The sequence below is a fragment of the Pristis pectinata genome, chromosome 11 (assembly GCF_009764475.1).
Source record: "Pristis pectinata isolate sPriPec2 chromosome 11, sPriPec2.1.pri, whole genome shotgun sequence".
Classification (NCBI taxonomy): Eukaryota; Metazoa; Chordata; class Chondrichthyes; order Rhinopristiformes; family Pristidae; genus Pristis; species Pristis pectinata.
In genome coordinates this window covers 17,346,776-17,370,308 of record NC_067415.1, presented here as the reverse complement: position 1 = coordinate 17,370,308, position 23,533 = coordinate 17,346,776, and the positions used below count along the sequence as shown (strand labels likewise).

The 23,533-nt window shown below is 42.5% G+C and overlaps 1 protein-coding gene across 1 annotated transcript in view; it reads right to left on the bottom strand.

Moving 5' to 3' along the window:
• p4ha3 (prolyl 4-hydroxylase, alpha polypeptide III) overlaps nucleotides 1-23,533 on the bottom strand; it is a 63,015-nt gene that overhangs the window by 22,376 nt on the left and 17,106 nt on the right. The window contains exons 5-7 of the mRNA XM_052025557.1: nucleotides 18,826-18,877; nucleotides 17,418-17,581; nucleotides 16,264-16,440 (exon numbers count right to left, since the gene is read on the bottom strand). Coding sequence (XP_051881517.1) covers nucleotides 16,264-16,440; nucleotides 17,418-17,581; nucleotides 18,826-18,877 — 393 coding nt within the window. The remainder of the gene's footprint in view (nucleotides 1-16,263; nucleotides 16,441-17,417; nucleotides 17,582-18,825; nucleotides 18,878-23,533) is intronic.

Genomic DNA, 23,533 nt, shown 5'->3' with positions numbered 1-23,533 from the left:
ACAATGCCAAGCAAACCTTGTTTAATTTTACTTGCAGACTATGGTGTAGTATATGTATATAGATTTAAAAAATGCAAATGTCATAATCCACAGAAAGTATGTTGGCTCAGAACTCAGCACATTTGAAAAAATAAACTTCTCCTGGATTGTATTTAACCTCAAGTTTAATGTATGCAAATTGTTTGCATTGGAAAGAGAATGTGCAAGTCATGCCAGTTTAGTCCACAGTGTGAGAAAATACCATTGCTTCATTGAAGCTTCCAACTCAGCCTGTGTATCTTGCAACCCATGGGTATGAGGGAACACATTCACAGTCAGGAAGGTCCAAGGGATATCATTGCTAACACCATTGCTTTGCTTTCATGAAATAGCTTCACTTCTGCCTATTAGTGGTTTTGTTATATGTAAGATAAGATATCTTTATTAGTCACATGTACATCGAAACACACAATGAAATACATCTTTTGCGTCGAGTGTTCTGGGGGCAGCCCGCAAGTTTTAGTTCTGAACTGAAATCTAGTTTCAGTTGTAATTTTATTCGACAAAAAACTATCTGCCTCAAAGAGTCTGTGAAAGGGTGAATTCAGTGATACTCCTTAAATAACAGGGCCAATTTCCAAACTGGGAACAAAAAAAGGAAAATATTGCAGATACTGGGAACCTGAAACCAAAGCAGACACCTAATAATTTAGACAGTGTCAACAGAGGGAGATAAATGATTTAGGTTTCAGGCTTGAAACCTTCAGTAAGTTTCCTGCTTTTTCTGCTGTTCTTCCCCAACCTCTTTGTTTACTTAATTCAATGGTGCACAGCATTTTTGCAGGGAGCACCATCTTTACCCTAACCCATTCATGACTAACACCTTATTTTAATTACATATAACCAGATACTGATATATGAGTCACATCAAGACACATGTGTTAGTTCTTCCTAATCCACTCACTGCACAGCTCGTTGTCTCCTTATAACTCTCTTGCTGCTCCATCACTGTCATTCTGCTCCTTCTCACTGCCCTCTTGCTGTTCCATTGGTGCCACCTCAGGTCCCTCACCCTCACGTTCTTAATGATGAATCCCGATAGAAGAGGCTGAGAAACGTTTGACCCACCAGAGCAAATTTATTAAGTTGATACTGTATCTGTTTAAAATCTGCCATAAATGGGTATTTCCAAGAGTCACTGGTAGCTGAGTTAAAAAGTGTCACATGGTTAATTTATTAGAGCTATAAAATCGTAGGTGTTTACAGTAGCGAGGAGGTCACTTGGCCCACTGAGTGCAAGCTGGAATGTTGCCATCATTGGAATGAGAGGGTCAGAAAGACAAACAACTGGAGGAGGCTTTTGATGTGCTTTGGGCTAAGGTTAGCTTCTAGGCAGGGTTGGTGGTAGGAATTGAATGTGGCAGTGGGGAGGGTCCAGGCAAGTTGCTTGGAAAATTAATTTGGGCATGGTTCATGTGTGTGCCCAGATTGAAGCATTATAGATAGTGGTTGTAGCTTTGTCCGATTGCCTTGGAGCAGTACGTATCGTGATTCTGTAACATGCAGCCATTCAAACCCAGGACAGGAGATTTGCAGGGATGGTTGTCCATGCTCACTCACAGTTAAAGGAATGCTGCTTTGATGAAACACTGGGGGGATTTTGTTGATTGTGGCACTTATTCCCAGATCAGGCAAATGTAGAATAAAGTTCTCTCTGCTCGATCTGCCTTTCACCTACATGACCGTTATCCATTTTCCACTCCCAACCATTCTTAGAGCAAGTGACTGAGCTTGCTGCTTTAACATTGCTGTGTGGTAAATTTCTCCTCACTTCACTGACTGGGAATTAGCTTGAGAGCATGAAAACATATTTTTTGCTGCACCAATGCAGCCAACAGAGCAAAGGAAACAGCTCATCAGTTGACAACAATTGGATTCACACTAACCTTACTGCTTCACCCAGTCTCTGATAGGGGGGTTTTTGAAATGGAAGAAGATATTTCACCATTTGCTTAATAGATTCCAAATGTCAAGCCAGAACCAAAAATAAATGAGTCTGGAAATAACTGCCGTACAGACATGATTCATGAGGAGTAATTCATTCCAGTCAATCTCCGTTATTCAGTTGTAATAAGATATTATATGATAAAGCTGAAAAAATGTAACTGCTTACTTGTGATACACAGACATCAGTTTTTGCATAATAGTTTTACATTCTACATAGAGTCACAGGGTTATACAACACGGAAGCAGGCTCTTCGGCCCGAGTTGTCATGCCGACCAAGGTGCCTTCCTGAGCTTGTGTCCCATTTGCCGAATTTTAATTGTCTCCTGGTTGGCTTCCCACTTCCACCCTGTAGAAATTCTCATTCAAATTGCTCCTGTGCATCTCCAACAATGCCCACTGACCCCCATCCACCATCCCCTCCCCCCTTGCTACATTCGAACCTTGACAGGGATTGCCTTAATTTTAAAATTCTCACCATGGTCTTTCAATCACTCCATGGCCTTGCTCCTCCTTATCCACTTAACCTCCTCCAGCTCTATAAGCTTCTGGGCTCTCTGTGACTCTCCAATTCTGGCTCTTGGCCATCCCCTATTTTAATCACCACCAGTAGTAGGAAAATCTTCCGCTGCCTTGGTCTAAAGCTTCATCTTTAAACCTCCCAACTCACTAACCCCACATTTACGTTCCTTTAATAAGCTTCTCAACCCCTCTCTTTAACCAAGTTCTTAGTGATATTGTGTACCACATTTGATGATGGTGCTCTTTCGTGCACAGGGAAGCTCCGATACTTTTACTGTGATATAAAACTTCTTATAGGATATTACTACCATGTAATGACACTTTAAAGTGGTGAGGGAAGCAGTCGCAGAGAAACCAATGTCCCTTGATGCTAGCCAGTTGTATGAGATCAGTGGTCCTTAGAAACAACTTGAATCACCTCAGTCCAAAGTGGTCATTTACTCATGTGCAGCTAAAATTGAAGGACATGAACATGTCCTCCAGAAGAAGCAGCCTGCTGTATGTGTTGGTAACACAATGGGCACATTGCAGACCTCTTCCCACTACCGCAGCTTCTCCGGACCCTCCACACTCCAGCCCCTCTCCACGTCTCAGCCCCTCCAAACTCCACCCTCTCTACAAGTTCAAATACCTCTACCTATCTCCAGGCCCTCCCCATTCCAGCCATCTTCACACATCTCCAGCCTCGCCCCAGCAACACCCCACCCGACACCCCCACCTACATCACTGGACCCTCCCCAACCCTTGGCCACTTTATGGTTTTCAGGTAGGATGTCTAAAGTGGTGTCACTTCCTAATAGTTGTTGCTTAAGTACCCATAAACCTGTTTGAACATTTGGTTGTACTTTACAAGGGAATCAATCTGTGTGTAATGTTAAAGAATCCTTGCACCTGGTGAGTATGTTCAGTGTGAACAACTTATCCTTTCCAGTCATGTCTGGCACACTAACGTGTGAAATGAATTCTAACAGAAAAACATACACGAACCAGAATATCTGTGCCATCTGGATGAGCAGTTGAATCGGCAAGGCATAGTGGGCCACAGAGTAACTGCTGATACATTGGATTAGTGTAGAAAGGTACTTGATTGTTTGAAAGGACTTGTTGGGCCAAAGGACCTGTTTCTGTACTGTATGAGTTAATCTGACTGTTAGTTATGGAAGCCATGAGAAATCTATTTGTACTGTTTAAAGGTCTATGCGGAACATTCACAGTTTTAGTTACTGCTAATTTCAACATTATTTCATTTATCCATTTTGAATTATAAAACAATCATTGTTACGAGCCAGGTTGCTATTTGGTGAATGTCCCTTTAAGGCACCTGGACAGTAGAGTAGCAGTGTGTGTGTGTGTGGTGTTATCAGGACAGCAAGACTATAACAATGTGCTGGCTATCTTGCAGAGGCGGAGGCCGAGGGGGACAGGGAGACTGGGAGACTGACGGACTCCGTATCAATGGATGAAGAACAATAAGAGCAATAGCTGTGTCTGTCACTACAATCCATGTATGGATTGTTGGAGCAATCAAGTGGAGTCCACTTTGTCATTAACCTGTGCCGGTAAGCAGGTATTTCTGTGGGCAGCAGCATATCGAATACCTTCAGGGGGGCAGATACTTTGGAACAAAGCAGTGGAGATCATCGGAGATTGAGGTGTCATATGGGTTCCATCGTGGAACATGTGGATTTCGTAATTTCTCTCTACATTTTCTCTTCAGTCGGTGGTCTTGCAAAAGCCTTTGCTCACGTTTCACCTGATGGCTTGCTGAACTGAACTTTGAGAACTATTCCTAGACTTGGGGTTTGGGAATTTGCCACACACACGCTTTGAGTTTATTAGTTTTGGGGTTAATGTTGAATATCTAATGTTTTTGCTTTTCGTATTATCACAAGTAGTTATTAATAAAATAGTTTCTAACACTTATACATGACTCGGTGTGTTTCTATTGTTGCTGGTACGTAACAATCATCTTGACTATGACATTACCACAGTTGGTGTAGTCATGGTGTAATTTAGAAGCTTGCTAGCTTAATGTTCTGATGTTACTTTGAGTCCACAGTCAAGCTCACTGGTAGCTTCTACCTACTAAACTCATCTGGGCCCCTCTCACTACATGTTCAAACAAAAATGTTCTGAAGATTCAACAGAGTGAACGGAAAAATTATAAATGGAGATTACATAGGTCTTGATGAAATAGCACCTGTAGTAGTGCCTATAGTTTTGGTCTCTGTAAATAAAAGATGACATACTTGCCACAGAGGGAGTACAGTAACGATCCACCGGACTAATTCCTGGGGTGGCAGGTTTGCTGCATGAGGAGAGATTGAATAGACTTGAATGGTATTCTCTAGAGTTTAGAAGAGTAAGAGGAGATCTTATTGAAACTTAGAAGGTTCTTACAGGGCTTAACAAGTTGGATGCAAGGAGGATGTTTCTCCTGGCTTAATAAAGGTGCTGAGGAAAAATATCAGTCATGGTCCAATTGAATGGTGGAGCAGACATGAGGGGCCCAATATCCACCCTGCTTCTACTTGTACATTCTTATTACAGGTTTCCCAAACCGCCTGCTTAACGACAAAGCTAAAATCAACAAAAAGCAGCCTTGGCATTTTTGCAGAGAGAATTCACCAGTGTACCTGCCCTCGGGCCAGCTCCCATCCATCTGCTGTCTCTTGCTGGAAACATTAATCTACTGCGCATGCTCAGATTCCATTAACAACAATGAGTGTCCTCTGTTTAAAACTATACAGCAGCTGATGGCTCCCGTTCCCCTGCTTTCTCTACCGAGTAAAGGTGGTACATTCCCCCACCCAACCCCCCAAACTTTCCACCAAAATCCACTTTTCTCACGGAACAACATTGCAACCACTGACACAGAGAATTTATGCCCACATCTTCTACTATTGAGTAGGATCCAGAACCACTCAAAAATTATCTGACCTTTCCTTTCCCTGCCACCTCTTTGCATCTTGGTTACCATGAAGACTTTGACTCTCCTTCTTCTCCAACACAGGATATAATTCCATGACTCATATTAAGTTAATAAAATTCGCCTGTTTCTCAATCCAACAAAATAATGTAAATGGTTGAACATTTGTGTTATTTTAGGGTGAAGCAGAGGGCAATTTTAACACCACATGTTGGCCTATCATAAACAAGGCAAGGACAGCTGTGGCAAAATGCCTGTATCTTTGCAGCAATGCTTGTTGGGACTGGGAGGAGCAGCAGAGCTTCCATTCAGTCCTTTAACCAGTGGAATGCCTCTCTCTGCAAAGGCAGTATGAAAACAGATTGGAAGTGGAGGAGTTAGACCTAAGTATCATTTTATAAGACAAGATATCTTTATTGGTCACATGTACATCAAACACACAGTGAAATGCATCTTTTTGCATCGAGTGTTCTGGGGGCAGCCTGCAAGTGTTGCCATGTTTCCGGCGCCAACATAGCATGCCCACAACTTCCTAACGTGTACGTTTTTGGAATGTGTGAGGAAACCAGAGCACCCGGAGAAAACCCACGCAGACACGGGGAGAATGTACAAACTCCTTACAGATAGCAGCCGGAATTGAACACGGGTCACTGGCGCTGTAAAGCATTACGCTAACCGCTACACTACCGTGCCTGCCCATCTCATCTCTCAGAAACACCTCAAGTGTTTGAAGTACAGCAAACACTTGAGGTGTTTCTGAGGGATGAGATAGAATGAGTTATGACAGATTGATTGTGGGATCTTGTTGTGGGCAGATAAAAGCACTAAGATTGATGGTCAGTTAATCTGGTGGCATTGGTTTTCCTTCAAGTGGTACCATGTGATCATTTGCATCCAATCTTATCAGAAGGCTAAAATAAAAACAGAAAATGCTGGGAATGCTCAGCAGGTCAGGCTGCATCTGTGGAGAGAGAAACGTTTCAGGTTGCAGACCCTCTGTCAGACCCACATCAGAAGACCCTTATCAGAAGGTGCTCATCTAACACTGCTGTATCCTTTCACCACTGCAATAGAACCGTTATCCAGATTATCCACTCTTCCCCATTGTGAGACTGTGAACTATCAGACGTGATTGTTACCAACTGAAACCTAAAGTCAAGGGGTATTAGCTTAACATGGGCTAATAGGGCTGTTATGTGGGTCTCTTTTACTTTACATATTAGCTCTTGATAATAAAATGCAACAGGCAGAAACATGTTTAAACTCTTCTTAGGAGTAATCCACAGCGTCATTAATGCACTGAGACCCCGTGCATCATTAATGCACTGAGACCCCGTGCATCATTAATGCACTGAGACCCCGTGCATCATTAATGCACTGAGACCCTGTGCATCATTAATGCACTGAGACCCCGTGCATCATTAATGCACTGAGACCCCGTGCATCATTAATGCACTGAGACCCCGTGCATCATTAATGCACTGAGACCCCGTGCATCATTAATGCACTGAGACCCCGTGCATCATTAATGCACTGAGACCCCGTGCATCATTAATGCACTGAGACCCCGTGCATCATTAATGCACTGAGACCCCGTGCATCATTAATGCACTGAGACCCCGTACATCATTAATGCACTGAGACCCCGTGCATCATTAATGCACTGAGACCCCGTGCATCATTAATGCACTGAGACCCCGTGCATCATTAATGCACTGAGACCCCGTGCATCATTAATGCACTGAGACCCCGTACATCATTAATGCACTGAGACCCCGTGCATCATTAATGCACTGAGACCCCGTGCATCATTAATGCACTGAGACCCCGTGCATCATTAATGCACTGAGACCCCGTGCATCATTAATGCACTGAGACCCCGTGCATCATTAATGCACTGAGACCCCGTGCATCATTAATGCACTGAGACCCCGTGCATCATTAATGCACTGAGACCCCGTGCATCATTAATGCACTGAGACCCCGTGCATCATTAATGCACTGAGACCCCGTGCATCATTAATGCACTGAGACCCCGTGCATCATTAATGCACTGAGACCCCGTACATCATTAATGCACTGAGACCCCGTACATCATTAATGCACTGAGACCCCGTACATCATTAATGCACTGAGACCCCGTACATCATTAATGCACTGAGACCCCGTACATCATTAATGCACTGAGACCCCGTACATCATTAATGCACTGAGACCCCGTACATCATTAATGCACTGAGACCCCGTGCATCATTAATGCACTGAGACCCCGTGCATCATTAATGCACTGAGACCCCGTACATCATTAATGCACTGAGACCCCGTACATCATTAATGCACTGAGACCCCGTACATCATTAATGCACTGAGACCCCGTACATCATTAATGCACTGAGACCCCGTACATCATTAATGCACTGAGACCCCGTACATCATTAATGCACTGAGACCCCGTACATCATTAATGCACTGAGACCCCGTGCATCATTAATGCACTGAGACCCCGTGCATCATTAATGCACTGAGACCCCGTGCATCATTAATGCACTGAGACCCCGTGCATCATTAATGCACTGAGACCCCGTACATCATTAATGCACTGAGACCCCGTGCATCATTAATGCACTGAGACCCCGTGCATCATTAATGCACTGAGACCCCGTGCATCATTAATGCACTGAGACCCCGTGCATCATTAATGCACTGAGACCCCGTGCATCATTAATGCACTGAGACCCCGTGCATCATTAATGCACTGAGACCCCGTGCATCATTAATGCACTGAGACCCCGTGCATCATTAATGCACTGAGACCCCGTGCATCATTAATGCACTGAGACCCCGTACATCATTAATGCACTGAGACCCCGTACATCATTAATGCACTGAGACCCCGTACATCATTAATGCACTGAGACCCCGTACATCATTAATGCACTGAGACCCCGTACATCATTAATGCACTGAGACCCCGTACATCATTAATGCACTGAGACCCCGTACATCATTAATGCACTGAGACCCCGTACATCATTAATGCACTGAGACCCCGTACATCATTAATGCACTGAGACCCCGTGCATCATTAATGCACTGAGACCCCGTGCATCATTGGATTTTTGTCAACAGGAAAATAACCTTTCAAGTTTCTGTTGTTGGTGTTTTACACAGAAAATTGGCAACCAACGCACCACAGCAAGCTGGCAGATGTAACACAAAATGGAATGACCTCCTACTTAGGAGTGCATAGTTGTTCTATTATCTATGGGTTTATGACAGAACAGCTGTGAAAACAATGTTTTGTTTGCTCCATGGTTACGAGCAACAGACTTTCCTTCTGGCTGCCAAATCACTGTTCTTGCCAAAAATGCTGATGATGTCCATTGTGAGGTTTTAATTCTCTTTTCTCCTCTGTTGTCCATTTCCCACTTAGCCTTGTTATACCGTGACATTTTATGCTGCAGTTTCCCCAACCAACAGCATAAATTCAGAACAAAAACTGGATCCCAGATCCACTGAAGCTCCCTCCGCCTCATGATCAAACTGTGCACTGACTATTCCAATCCTTGAGTTACAGGGGAACACCTCACAGCCTAACGATACAGTGCAGAGAGGAGAAACAAGAGGGAACCCAACATTAGAGGACTCTGCAATGAGGAAAGTTAACTGGAGAAAGCTGCAGTTCTTCAGCCTAGAGAAAAGAGAGAGAAAGCTGCAGAGAAATTCAGTTAATGGGAATAAAAGCTGCAGCCTGGTCACCACTTTCAAAGGCAAAGGAGGTGATAAAAATTTGGCAAAAGACATGTTTTGGACAGCCGCCAAGAAATTCCTTTAATCGCACTGCTTGCAATGTACTTCCAGATATGGTGGTGAAGATGCAGATTAATGCAGTGTTTCAGGGGATGTGGTGTTGTGGGCGGAGAATACCATTGAGTCGAATATCTTTCCTTTCACGATTTAATCCTGTGAAAAGCGAGGGAATGAAGTGCTAACCAGCTGATTTTGGACAACCACCGAATAAAGCAGGTTGGCAGCACACAATGGAACCGACAGATGCCTCTTTGCAATTTGTCGCCACCAAAAGTAACGGTAAATATAAAGGAAGTGCTTGCACTGCTGTCAGGTGTGCCAAGCTCCAGGTTTTCAGCCAAGCCATTAATAGCTGCAGAATCCAGTTTAACCAGCAGCAGCCCCGAGAGGCTGAGGTCTGCTTCCTGCTGGAGGGCCTTGCTATTGGCAGCTTATATTGACAGAACAATGTGATATTTTACCTTAAGACGACTGCATATGCATGGCCACCTTAAATTGAACCTTTAAACAGGGCAGGTTGTATAGCAGTGGGACTGATAACCACCTGAACCGGCAGGGGAATGGAATTGTTGTTATTCCAATTTTATTGTTGTTTCTGATTTTAGGTAACCTTCTCCTCCGGTGTGTTTTCCCTCTTTCCCCCCACCCCATTCTCTCTCTCTCTTTCTCCTTCCAATCCTCCTCCGGTCCTGCCACTTTTGCACCCTTTCCCACCCCACCCATTACATACGAAGTTGACCCCCACCGTCTGGTTCTCGTTCCATCCTCCATTCACCCCTCTCCTAATGGTTCCCATTATCAGCTCCCTTGCTTTATCAGATTCCAGCTGTGGTAGCCTCTGTGTTCCTGCTTATTACCCTCCAACAGCTGGCTCCAACCTTCACCCTCTCCTCCTCCCACCTCTCCTTTTTATTTGTCTGCCTCTATCTATCATCCACCTACCTCTGTCTCCCAACTCCACCCTCCCTCCTCTCCCCTACTTGGTTCGATCTGCCAGTCATCTTTCACCCTTCCCCAGTCCATCAATCACCTCTGGCCCCTACCTCACCACGTTCCCTTTCCTCTCTATCCTGGCTATCTCCCCTCTCCACTCTCAGTCCTGGTGCAGAGTTTCAACCCAAAACATCAACAATTCCTTTCCTCCCGTAGGTGCTGTTTGACCCGCTGAGTTCATCCAGCAGATTGTTTGTTGCTCCTGATATCATTAAATGAGATTAGATACTAACCCTTCTTTTTCTTTGTCAGTCAAAAGGGGATTGAGGCTGACTTCCATTACAGTTCTGTGGAGTCTACGATGCGCAGGCATGGTAGTGTAGTGCTTAGTGTGATGCTATTACAGCACCAGTGACCCAGGTTCAATTCCCACTGCTGTTGGGAATTTGTACGTTCTCCCCATGTGTCTGTGTGGGTTTCCCCAGGTGCTCTGGTTTCCTTCCACATTCCAAAGTTGTGGGCATGCTATGTTGGCGCCAGAGGCTTGGCAACATTTGCAGGCTGCCACCAGAACACTCTACGCAAAAGATGCATTTCACTGTGTGTTTCAATGTACATGTGACTAATAAAGATATCTTATAAAAAGAGTCTGATGCAGAATTCGCAGGCTCTGCCATAGCAGAGGTACTTGAAAGGGCAGGTGAGTGGGCTATTTGGGATATTCTGTACTCCTGCCACAAACCTCACTCCTGCTGAAGAGACTTGAGTTCCTCAGTGCCTTCCCAAATGTTTCTCCACCATTTTGATCAGTCATGGGCCAGGGATTGCCATGAGTTGATGAGCATGTTATATTTTTCAAGGAGGCCTTAAGAATATCCTTAAAGCATTTCAGGTTGTACAAGACATTGGTGAGGCCACATTTGAAACAGTTGTACAAGATGTTGGTGAGGCTGCATTTAGAATATTGTGTTCAGTTTTGGTCACCCTTCTATAGGAAAGATGCCATTAAGCTGGAAAGAGTGCAGAGGAGATTTACAAGGATTTTGCCAGGACACAAGGGACTGAGTTATGGAGAGAGGTTGAGCAGATTGGGAGTGATTTCAATGGAGCATAGGAGAATGAGGGGTGATCTTATGGAGGTGTATAAAATCATGAGGGGCATAGGTAGGGTCGATGCACACAATCTTTATGCCAGGGCTGGGGAATCAAGAACTAGAGGGCATAGGTTTAAGGTGAGAGGGGAGAGATTTAATATAAGGTAAGATATCTTTATTAGTCACATGTATAGTGAAACACACAGTGAAATGCATCTTTGCGTAGAATGTTCTGGGGGCAGCCCGCAAGTGTCACCACGCTTCCGGTGTCAACATAGCATGCCCACAACTTCCTAACCCATACGTCTTTGGAATGTGGGAGGAAACCAGAGCACCCGGAGGCATGCAGACACAGGGAGAATGTACAAACTCCTTACAGACAGCGGTCGGAATTGAACCCGGGTCGCTGGTGCTGTAATAGCGTTACGCTAACCGCTACACTACTGTGCCTGCCCTATAGGAGCCTAAGGGGCAACTTTTTCACCAAAAGGGTGATCCAGAGGAAGTGGATGTAACAGGTACATTAACAACATTTAAAAGGTACTTGGACAGGTACATGGATAGGAAAGGTTTGGAAGGATATGGGCCAAACACGGGCGAATGGGACTCACTTAGTTGGGAATCTTGGTCAGCGTGAACCAGTTGGACCGAAGGGCCTGTTTCTGTGCTGTATGACTCTATTTTATCTATCCCCCGGAACAGAACCTGCTTTAGGAATCTCGTTTTGGATGCGTGGATAATGTGGCCTGCACATCAGACTAAGTTGAGAACACTAAGCCTCAATGCTGCAGAAGTTGAATTGAGAGAGGCTGATGATATTGGTTCACTATTCCTACCAATGGATTTGGAGGATTTTGCAGGGACCGTGTTGATAGTACTTCCCCAGTGTTCAGACATTCCTGCTGTATAAAGGAGTGTGGGGAACACAGATGCCCTGTAGACCATGAGCTCATTGCCAGGTTTGAGGTTTTGCCCTACAGACGACCTTCTCCTCAGACAGCCAACGCTAGTGCATTGAAGCATTAAGGAAGTTCATCATCAACGTTTGCATTCATTGTGAGATGTCTCCCTAGATATGGAAAATGATGCATGTTCTGCAGGGATTCAGCATGGATCTTGATTAAAAGGCAGCAGTGTTGTGTGGCTGGAGCAGATTGGTAAAAGACCTTTGTTTAGTAAAAGATGCATTCACTTGGATGCTTCAGTGAAGGAATCAATGATGATCTGGAGCCCAGCCACCATGTTCTCTGGTGAATAGTCTATTTTTGGCAGATTATACATAGAACATAGAACAGTACAGCACAGAACAGGCCCTTCAGCCCACAATATTGTGCCAACATAGCTAATCCCTCCTACCTACAGAATGCCCATAGCCTTCTATTTTCCTCTCATTCATGAGCTCATCCAAGCCCCTCTTAAAAGCCCCCAATGAATTTGCCTCCACCACCCTGCCAGGCAACGCATTCCAGGTATCCACAACTCTCTCAGTAAAAAATGTACCCCTCACGTCTGTTCTGAACCCACCCCCTCTCACCTTAAATGCACGCCCTCTGGTATTGGATCTTGCATTAATGGGAAAAGGATATTGCTTGTCCCAAGAGGAAGCCTAGCTTCTAATCTCCATAGTCACCATCCATCTTTTACACACTGGTGTCCGTATTATAAACAAGCACAATCCTGTTGAGCTCTGTAACATATTTCACCATGGAAGAATGGGATAATTTAAATCGGTTGAAGTCTGAGTAACAGTTCCTCAACCAATCAAGGTGCATTGTGGAGTTTGATTTCAAAATCCCATGCGGTCAAAGCGCTTGATTGATAATGCTTTATTCAGCCACAGAAAAGGGGTTGTTTGCCTTTTCCAGCTGGGTCTAGGATTTCATCCAGACTTCACAACATGGAGGATTGACATAAGTTCCAACAATTGATCTGCGAGGCCCTAATGTGTCCTTCTGCACAGGAGAGCAGAGCAGGAAGTGATCATGGGGGCTGCAGGTCAGCAGTAAACTCACATTAAGTGCGTAGTTCATGAATAAAATGAAAATACCAGTTATATTCTCGACACACACTATAATGCGATCTTTAACCTTTAGCAGTGAGCCCCTTACTTGAAAACCTTAAACTGGAATGCTGGCTTTCATGTCAACTTGAACACCTGATAGTAAGTGCGAGACAAACCACACATGGATATCATCTGCTCCTCTACGTCAGAGAAAATAATCCAACTGATTGTGCAGAATCATCAAATACATGTGAGACAATTGCATTCATACCAAATCTCAGAATTCCTGAGCTGTGGACTTTTATCGTGATTTTTAAACAATTGAATCACACAGCTCCAACTGAAAGGGTAAATTGAACAAACCATTGCCTGGAGAGCTGGAGAGGTTGGTTTATAACAAAATAACTTATTCTTCTATCAAGATTGGGACCATGCTTGACATCAGTGCCAGATTAACTAGTGCTACATACAGTAACGACTCACTGTAGGCAGCTAAGGGCTTCATAAGTATGAACACAATGAGGACTTATGATGCAGATTGGAATCCAATGCGAAGATGTTGCACAAAACCTTTGCATCAGCAGTGACTCATGGTCCTGAGGTACCTGCAGCCAAGGCTTCCAAAGGGCAGGAATCCCTGGTGGACACAGATAGATAGCAGTGGATAGCTTGGGATCAGAGATGGCAATGGATGAAGTGAAAGGAATATGTCATTCCTACCATATTTACTCAATGGTTTTTACTTAAAATTACCAGAAAGTTCAATTCTTGCCATTTCTCCCAACATGTATGCACAACTGCACCATCCACCCTTTCCCCCACCCTAAAACTTCTCTTTACCCTGAAGAAACAAAGTATGGTAGAGCACTTTCCATGTTATTAAACAGTGATAATCAGCAATAGAGACCACAGGCTTGATTATAATCAGAAAATTTAAACTACTTAATTTAAACTACTTAAGCACACATAAGATACTGACAGCATTTAACTGACTGGGCACTTTTAGTTACTCTTCTGCATGATGACATTTTCTGGAAATTCTTGGGAATAAATAATTCTCAACTGGAAATTATTCCTGCCACAGTGTTATTTTAAAACTCCTATCATCCTTCAAAGTAAAGGAATAATTGGAGTCAGTGATGATCCAGGATTTGCACATGTTAGTTAAAGATGTCTTTAATAATAACATTTAAAAGATGTGTTTGAAAATGAACGGGAATCAATATGTTCCTCCATGTTGTTCTCGGTATCTCTTCATAGTGCAAGTAGTTGGTTAATATGCTAATTCCACTATAAACATCGGCAGCAGAAGACTATGTGGTTCATTGGGTAGATAGAGGCTTTTCATCCCAAGCAATCTGGTTGGAATCCATCCAGATCTGATGGTATAAAAGAGCCCTCTGTGCAGTCGCTATAAAGACCCAATGTGAAGTAAGCTGGTGCAGTCTAAGCTGTGTGGAACAGATGAATTAGAAGCATGCGATGCCATTCAGTAAGATTGTGGCTGAGCTGATTGTCACCTCAACTCTGCATCCACACCTACCCCAACTAACCTTTCTTTGTCTTGCTTATCAAGAATCTATCTACCTCTGATTTCACTGCCCTTGGAGTAAGAGAGTTCCAAAGACTCAAAGCACACAAAAAAAAAACCTTAAACAAGTGGCCCCTTACTTTTAAACAGTGGTTCCAGATTCTCCCATGAGAGAAAACACTCTCTCCGCATTCACCTTGCCAGGACCCCTCAGGATCTTATGTTTCAATTAAGTTGCCTCTCAATTTGTAAACACCAACAGATACAAGTCTAGTCTGTTGCTCAAAATGGTCAATTTCCCACTTTCCCACATTATACTCCACTTACCAGATCTGTGCTCACTCATTAATCCATCTATATCCCTTTGTAGTCGCTTCACAACTAATTTCCCTAGCTATCTCCGTGTCACCAGCACATTTTGCAATCATTTCTTTGGTGCCTTCATCCAAGTCATTTTTATGAATTGTTTAAAGCTGAAGCCCCAGTGCTATTCACTGATTGTATCTTGCCAATCAGAGAAAGACCCATTCATGCCCTCTGTTTCCTGTTAGCCAGCTAATTTTCTATCTGTGCCACTATGTTACTTCCTACATCACCAGCTTTTGTTTTCTGCAATAATCCATCGATCTTTGGAAATCAAGTATAGTACATCCGCTTGTTCCTTTTTATCCACTGTACTTGTTACTTCTTCGAAGATTTCCAATAAATTGCCAATGAGATTTCCTTCATGAACCATGCTGAGTATGTGTGAATACCTTGAATTTTTCAAAGTGCCTTGCTACAATGTCTTTAGTAACAGATTTTAATATTTTCCCAATGACAAATGGTAAGCTAACTGGCCTGCAGTTTAATGCATTGCCTTCCTTTCTTTTTGAATAAAGGAGTTACATTCACTGTTATTTTATCTAATCTAATCAAATCTCCCACAATTCTAGAACATTTTTGAAAATTAAAACCAACACGTCAATTGTTTCACAAGACATTTCTTTTAAGACCTTAGGATGAATTCCAAGGACCCAGAGATTTGGCAGCCTCCAGCGCCAACAATTTGCTTAGTACCGCTGCCTGGTGATTGTAATTTTCTCTACCTTACAATTCCTGATTTACAACCATTGCTGGGATGTTCTGGGATCCTCTATAATCTAACAGGTGCAAGACCAAAGTACAAACCTGCCACTGTTTGGCAGTCAGAGGAGTGAGAGGAAGGCCACGAACTGGCTGGTTACAATACTCCTGATGCAAAATTTACATTAAGTACACCACAGAACTTAAAGAAAACCACATCCTAGTATCCAATTATGCTTGGAGAATTCAATAATACTTTGTTAGACTACAGACATGAAAAAAACTCAAGAATCATTAATATTGGCTTAACATTTCCCATATTCCTATCACCTTAGTGGAGATCAATAATGTTTAACATCAAAACAAAAAGAGAGATGCTTAAATGGACTTTACCCAGGGAGCAGCAATCTCCTTTATCCTCTTTCCCTCAGAGTCACTGATAAAGTTGTGGTACAGTACAACATATGGCTTCTGGCTTATAATCTCTCTTTTCACAGGCTGGAGAATCAAGTGTGGACTGAGGTTTGACTCATAGGAGCAATAAAGTTTTGAATCTTGATAGTGCGTTGGCTGTAATATAGTGAATCAATAATAAGGTGTACAGACTAACAAATATACTAGACCAATTCTTTATTGAGAATAATATTCTCAAGTATTAAAATAATCTTAATCTTGCATGGTCTATATTAAAAAAATACACTCAATGTAATGAGCAAGTATTTCACAAAACCATTATTCAATGGCAGGATAGGCTAGAACCAGCTGAATTTAAATCTGTGCACAAGTCAAAAGCTAAATCATTAAAGAACCGTGGCAATAATAACATGCTGTGGGATGGTATACATCACCACAAATATTTTTAACAGACCACTTTATGTTTCTTTCACAATTCTCCTCATTTCTTGTTCCAAAAGCCTCTCCAATGAACAGAGCTGTTCACACAATTCCCTTCCAAGTCATAGGACACGAGTTAAGCAGTGGTTTATATAGTGGGGTGGGAGAAAGGTTTCAGTAATTGTTTTTCTTTAATATGAAGCAATACAAAACTTGTCCCCACATGCAACTTATAAGGTGATTGGACGAAGGTATAAGGGGGATGTCAGGGGTAAGTTATTTTACACAGAGAGTGGTGGGTGCGTGGAATGCACTGCTGGCAGGGGTTGTGGGGGCAGATACATTAGGGACATTTAAGAGACTCTTAGACATATGAATGATAGAAAAATAGGGGGCTATGTGGGAGGGAAGGGTTAGATAGATCTTAGAGCAGGATAAAATGTTGGCACAACATCGTGGGCCGAAGGACCTGTATTGTGCCGTAGTGTTCTATGTTCTATAGTGATAAAATAAATTTTAATAATATGACATTTCAAAGCTTTGATTTTTGATCCCACAGTAAATTGGAATCTCAGCCACAGATTATACAATTAGACAAGAAATGTAGCTAGCTAAAAAAAAAACAAAATTGGAAAGCCCTCCTGCCTCAGAAATTACCAAATATGAATTAATTGGAGTAACTGTACAGTAGAGCCTGGAGGCTATGCTATTACCTGTGAGCCCAGCTTCTGGCACAGTGATTCATAGACGTCCCTGGTCAGTAGGTAAGTCACATTTGGTCTTTGAAGCACAACGTCCTTTGGTTGAGCATCTGCAGAGTCTCCCAAGATTTTTTGATACTTTAGTATGTTCTTGGCAATTCTTCTATTGTTTGTATCTTTTGATGAGAAGTCAGGCAACAAAGTAGTATTTGAATAATTTCAATAATGTAAATGTAGAAAAGGTGTATAAGTTCTCATTAATAAACAAATAATTAGTTTAATAAAAGCAGAAAATTTAACATGTAAAGCAGATATGCACAGAATTTTTAATGCTAATGATTTACAGACCATAGTTGCATTAATCGACTGAGCACCACAGATTATTGTGTGTAAGATCAGACCTTATTTATAAGCTATGGGTATGTTGAAAAATAACCAGACATGTGTTAAGTGGGATTGTATTATTGTGAAGCCTGTCCAGAAATAGATGTGAATTCTTGAGGCAGAATTCTGCCTTTTGCAAAAGCTTTCATTGGGACTATTAGTGCTTTAGAGTATTGCCTAGCAAAGCTTGAATTTTTGAACATTTTGTGAAAAAAACTGCAAACGATGAAGGGAACAGCTGATAACACCAGATATTGGATCAAGTCTTCCAAACTGGCTGGGGAGATAGAGACTGCACATTGTTTTCAATATCAAAAACAAAGCTAATGTAGTGACAGACTGTACAACACTAAGTAACAGTGTATTAGATAGCATAATAATAGCTGAGTTCACATCAGGACTCTGCTGATCGAGCTGACAAAGCAGAAAAAGAGAGACTGAAATGTAAAAGGGAATTAGAGACTACAGATGAGACAAGACTCATGTCAGATTAGAAACTTATGGGAACATGTGGAGAATAAAATAGGATTAATGTAGGGTTAACGTAAACTGGCTGTCTGATGGTCAGTGGGATTCAATGGGCCAGACAGCCTACCTCCATGCTGTATGACTATGACTCAATGAGAAGCCATTTCAGCATTCACTTCATAGGGGTGAGCTGTAATATTAGAGCCATTCCAAATATGGAGCAATATTGAAGTTTTGGATTGATGATTAGTTAATAGACAGTGAAAATAAATGGATCATTTTCAGTTTAGTGGGCTATGACTGACGGGGCTCCCAGGGATCAGTGGTGGGGCTCCAGATATTTCTTTGCTTTCATAAGTTTCTTTGGATGTAGAGTTAGTAATGGATGAAATACATAAATTTCTTTTGAGACCTTGGGGCATTTTACATTTAAAAATGGCTATAGGTTAAGATGACGAAAGATGAAGCTGTCAAAAAATAATAGTGGATTTGATTAGACTTGGTGGTTGCCACATGGAAGCTGCAGCTTTGGAGAATTAAGAGGAAAAAAGATTTTAGCCGCACATACCAAGCTGTAGCAGCTCTTTAGAGAGAATCATGGCATGACCGACATTTCCTATCTGAAAAACAATACATGAGCATTGAGCAGTATTGCAGTACGATACTTTTCATCCACATAGAGTCATACGGCATGGAAACGGGCCCTTCGGCCCATCTGATCCATGCTGACCAAGATTCCCATCTATGCTAGTTCCATTTGCCCGTGTTTGGCCCATATCCCTCACTAGCCGCACTTGCCTGCATGAGTGCAGCTTCAGCAATACTCAAAAAGCTCAACACCCTCCAGTTCAAAGCAGCTCACTTGATTGGCATCCCACCCACCACCTTAAACATTTGCTCCCTCCACTATCAGTAAACTGTGCCTCCAGCATGTACCATCTACAAAATATTCTGCAGTTACTCCCAAACACCATCTTCCAAAATCCACAAGCTCTACTACCAACAAAAATCAGAAGGCTGGAAGAACTCAGTTGGTCAAGCAGCATCTGTGGAGGCAAAAGGTTTATACTCAAATGTATTGTCCAAACAGTAATAATGAACATGTACTGTATATAATTTCATCCCAAATTGGAACCTTTTGTTTTGAAGAATGAAGAAATTCAGAATACTTAAAAATGAGAAGGCAAAACAATGAACCATGTTCCGTTGGAAATCCATTTCAGGTGCTACATTTCAAATTTCTGCTTGCACATTGTTCTATGTACTTCGTTTAGGCCACCATAAATTGCTTCTGACCTTGATGCCTGTATCATACCTTCAAGCTTGTCTGGACCTCCTAGTTTGGTGTCACTGATTGGTACCTTGGGTGGTTTGTAGCCTATATCACTAAGCAATCCTAGATCTAACTGGAGACTGGAAATAATGGGTGCCCATGATATAGAAGACAAAAATAATTCATATCCGACAGATGGCATGTTAATCTTTTCTCTTAATCTTTTCCTCTCTTGGGCAGTGCATTGGGGTTGAGGATGACTTGCTTCTACTGTGTGAGTTTCAAGGTGGGTGATTAGGCCTCTCCTCAATCCACGACTCTGTCACAGGTAGGGAAGTGATGTGGCTGGGCAGGCAGGAGGGTTGTTTGGGAGGTTCTGCACTCACTTTGTAGTTTTCACTTGGCTTTCTAGTGCTCCCATCGTACAGCCTTGAGGTTATCAGTGCACTGTTTGTCCTCCATTCTGAGCAGTCTTGGGCTAGGGATTCCCTCAAGTTGATGAGGATGTTGTGTTTTTTTTCCCAAGGGGGCTTTGCGAAGTTCCTTTAAATATCTTCCCTATTACTTCCTCTGTCAGAATCAGAAGAGATTCTGGTGTTAGATAACAAATGGATGAAGTGGTCCACCAGCAGAGATGGTTGAACATGATTGGAGCTTTGATCCTGAGGGATGTTGGTCTTGGAGAGAACCCTGATATTGGCTCACTTATCCAGTCAATGGATTTGGAGGATTTTAAAGAGACAATATTGATAGTATCTCTGCAGTGATTTGAGATGCCTATAAGTAATCCATATTTCGGAGGCATACAGGTGAATAGTGATCAATGCGCCCAATCAAAAACTTAGTATTGAGGTCTTGTTCCTTGAAGACTCTTTTCCTCAGATACCAAAGGTGCACTGGAGGTGATGGTGAATTCCATCATCAGTGTCTGCCTTTGCTGAGAGGTAGATCCTGAGATATGAGAAGTAATCAATGCTTTCCAGTGTCTTATTAATATCGAAGGGTGATGCTGTACCACAGGGGCAGTTTGTAGAGGGCCTTTGTCTTTCAGGTGTTTAGCTTAAGTCCCACTTTCCCACATGCTTCATTGAAAGTGACTTAGAGCTCAGAACATCACAGATGTGAGCCTCATCCTCTACAAATATGAGCCTCGTCATTACCCTAATAAAATAGGTTGAGGTATTCCTTTATGCTTTATAATATTCAGATTTATGGACATTTTACTTCAAAAGATTGCAACTGAAAATGTATTAATTTCATGATGAGTCAGCAATAACAATTTGCATAAGCAGTGCCCACAACAATAAAATGCCCCAAGTTACTTCCCACTTTTCAAACATTCTGTGGTAAACAGGACTGTTCCCAGGAAACCTCAGAAATTTTTCCAGTATCTCAAACTGTTTTGTCTGTTCCGATTGCAATATCAAAATTCACAATGCTGGGCTGAATTAAGTTTAAGATCATGAAACTCAGGATAGATACGAGATCATTCTCTGTGACATGTTTTTTTTCCTGGGATACACAAGAATAGAAGCAAGAGTGAGACACTCACCCCTCATGCCCCTCTACCATTCAGTAACATTATAGCTGGTCTTCTACCTGAATTTTCCTGCACTAACCCCATACCCCATGTTTCCCTTAATATCCAAAAATATATTGATCACTGTCTTGAATATACTCAGCTATTCTGCTTCTGCACACCTCTGGGGTAGGGAATCCTAAAGATTTGTTACCTTCTGTGTGAATGTTTCTTTTCATCTCACTCCTGTAAGAATCTTGTATACTTCCAGGAGATTACCTCTCACTATTCTAAATATAAGAGATTGTAAATCCAATCTATTTAATCTCTCCTCAAAGGACAATTACCCCATTCCAGGCATCAACCTGGCGAACTTTCATTGCATTCCCTAAATCGCAATGATATCCTTTCTTGGGAAGGGAGACTAGACCTGTACACAATATTCCTAGTGCAGTCTTGCCATAATTTCAGTCAGATGTCTTCAGTCTTTTACTCAATCTGTTTGCAATAAAGGCCAACATATCGTTTGTCTTCCTAATTGCTTGCAGTATCAGTATGTAAACTTTCAGTGATTCATCTACAAGGATATCCACGTCCCTCTAAACACCTTTCAATCTCTCAACTAATTAAAAAATACTCTGCATTTATATTTTGTCCACCTAAATGGATGACCTCACACTTTTCCAAATTATGCTCTGTCTGCCACATCCTCAGTCATTCACTGAGCCTACCTAAATATCCTGCCCACCCCAACTCCCAACCCCGAAACCTTTCTCCATCCTTGGTCTTCTCATCCGAATCATTGATAATAGATTGTAAACGTCTGGAGCCTCAGCTCTGATCCCCGAATCAGAATCAGGTTTCTTATCACTGACATGTAGAACATAGAACTCTACAGCACAGAACAGGTCCTTCGGCCCACAATGTTGTGCCGACATTTATCCTGCTCTAATATCTATCTAACCTTTCCCTCCCAAATGTTAACCCTTCCCTCCCATTTCTCTATCATTCATGTATCTATCTAAGAGTCACTTAAATGTCCCTAATGTATCTGCCCCCACAACCTCTGCAGGCAGTGCACCCACCACTCTCTGTGTAAAAAACTTACCTCTGACATCCCCCCTATACATTCCTCCAATCACCTTAAAATTATGCCCCTTCATGTTAGCCATTTTCATGTTAGATAGTCTCTGACTGTCCACTTGATCTATGCCTCTTATCATCTTGTACACCTCTATCAAGTCACCTCTTATCCTCCTTCTCTCAAAAGAGAAAAGCCCTAGCTCACTCAACCTATCCTCATAAGACATGCTCTCCAATCCAGGCAGCATCCTGGTAAATCTCCTCTGCACCCTCTCTGGAGCTTCCACATCTTTTCTATAATGAGGCAACCAGAACTGAACACAATACTCCAAGTGTGATCTGACCAGAGTTCTATAGAGCTGCAACATCACCTTGCGGCTCTTAAACTCAATACCCTGACTAATGAAGACCAACACACCATATACTTCTTAACAACCCTATCGACCTGCATGGCAACCTGGAGGGATCTATGGACATGGACCCCAAATTCCCTCTGTTCCTCCACACTGCTAAGAGTCCTGCCATTAACCTTGTATTCTGCCTTCAAATTTGATCTTCCAAAGTGTATCACTTCACACTTTTCCAGGTTGAACTCCATTTGCCACTTCTCAGCCCAGCTCTGCATCCTGTCAATGTCCTGTTGTAATCTACAGCAACCTTCTACACTATCCACAACACCAACAACCTTTGTATCATCAGCAGACTTACTAACCCACCCTTCCACATCCTCATCCAAGTCATTTATAAAAATCACAAAGAGCAGGGGTCCCAGAACAGATCCCCGTGGAACACCACTGGTCACGAACCTCCAGGCAGAATACGCTCAATCTACCACCACCCTCTGTCTTCTATGGGTGAGACAATTCTGAATCCACACAGCCAAGTTTCCCTGGATCCCATGCCTCCTGACTTTCTGAATAAGCCTTCCATGAGGAACCTTATCAAACACCTTACTGAAATCCATGTACACCACATCCACTGCTCGACCTTCATCAATATGTTTTGTCACATCCTCAAAGAATTCAATCAGGCTCGTGAGACATGACCTGCCCCTCACAAAGCCACACTGACTGTCCCTAATCAGCCTATGCTTCTCTAAATGCCCATAAATCCTGTCTCTAAGAATCTTCTCTAGTTATTTGCCCACCACTGAAGTAAGACTCACTGGTCTTTAATTCCCAGGGTTATCCCTACTCCCTTTCTTGAACAAAGGAACAACATTTGCCACCCTCCAACAATCTGGCACTTCTCCTGTGGCCAGTGAGGATGCAAAGATCATCGCTAAAGGCGCAGCAATCTCTTCCCTCGCTTCCCGTAATGTGCCATGAAATTTGTTGTTTTGCGGCAGCAGCACAGTGCAAGACATAAAAATTACTATAAGTTACAAAAAAATAAATAAAT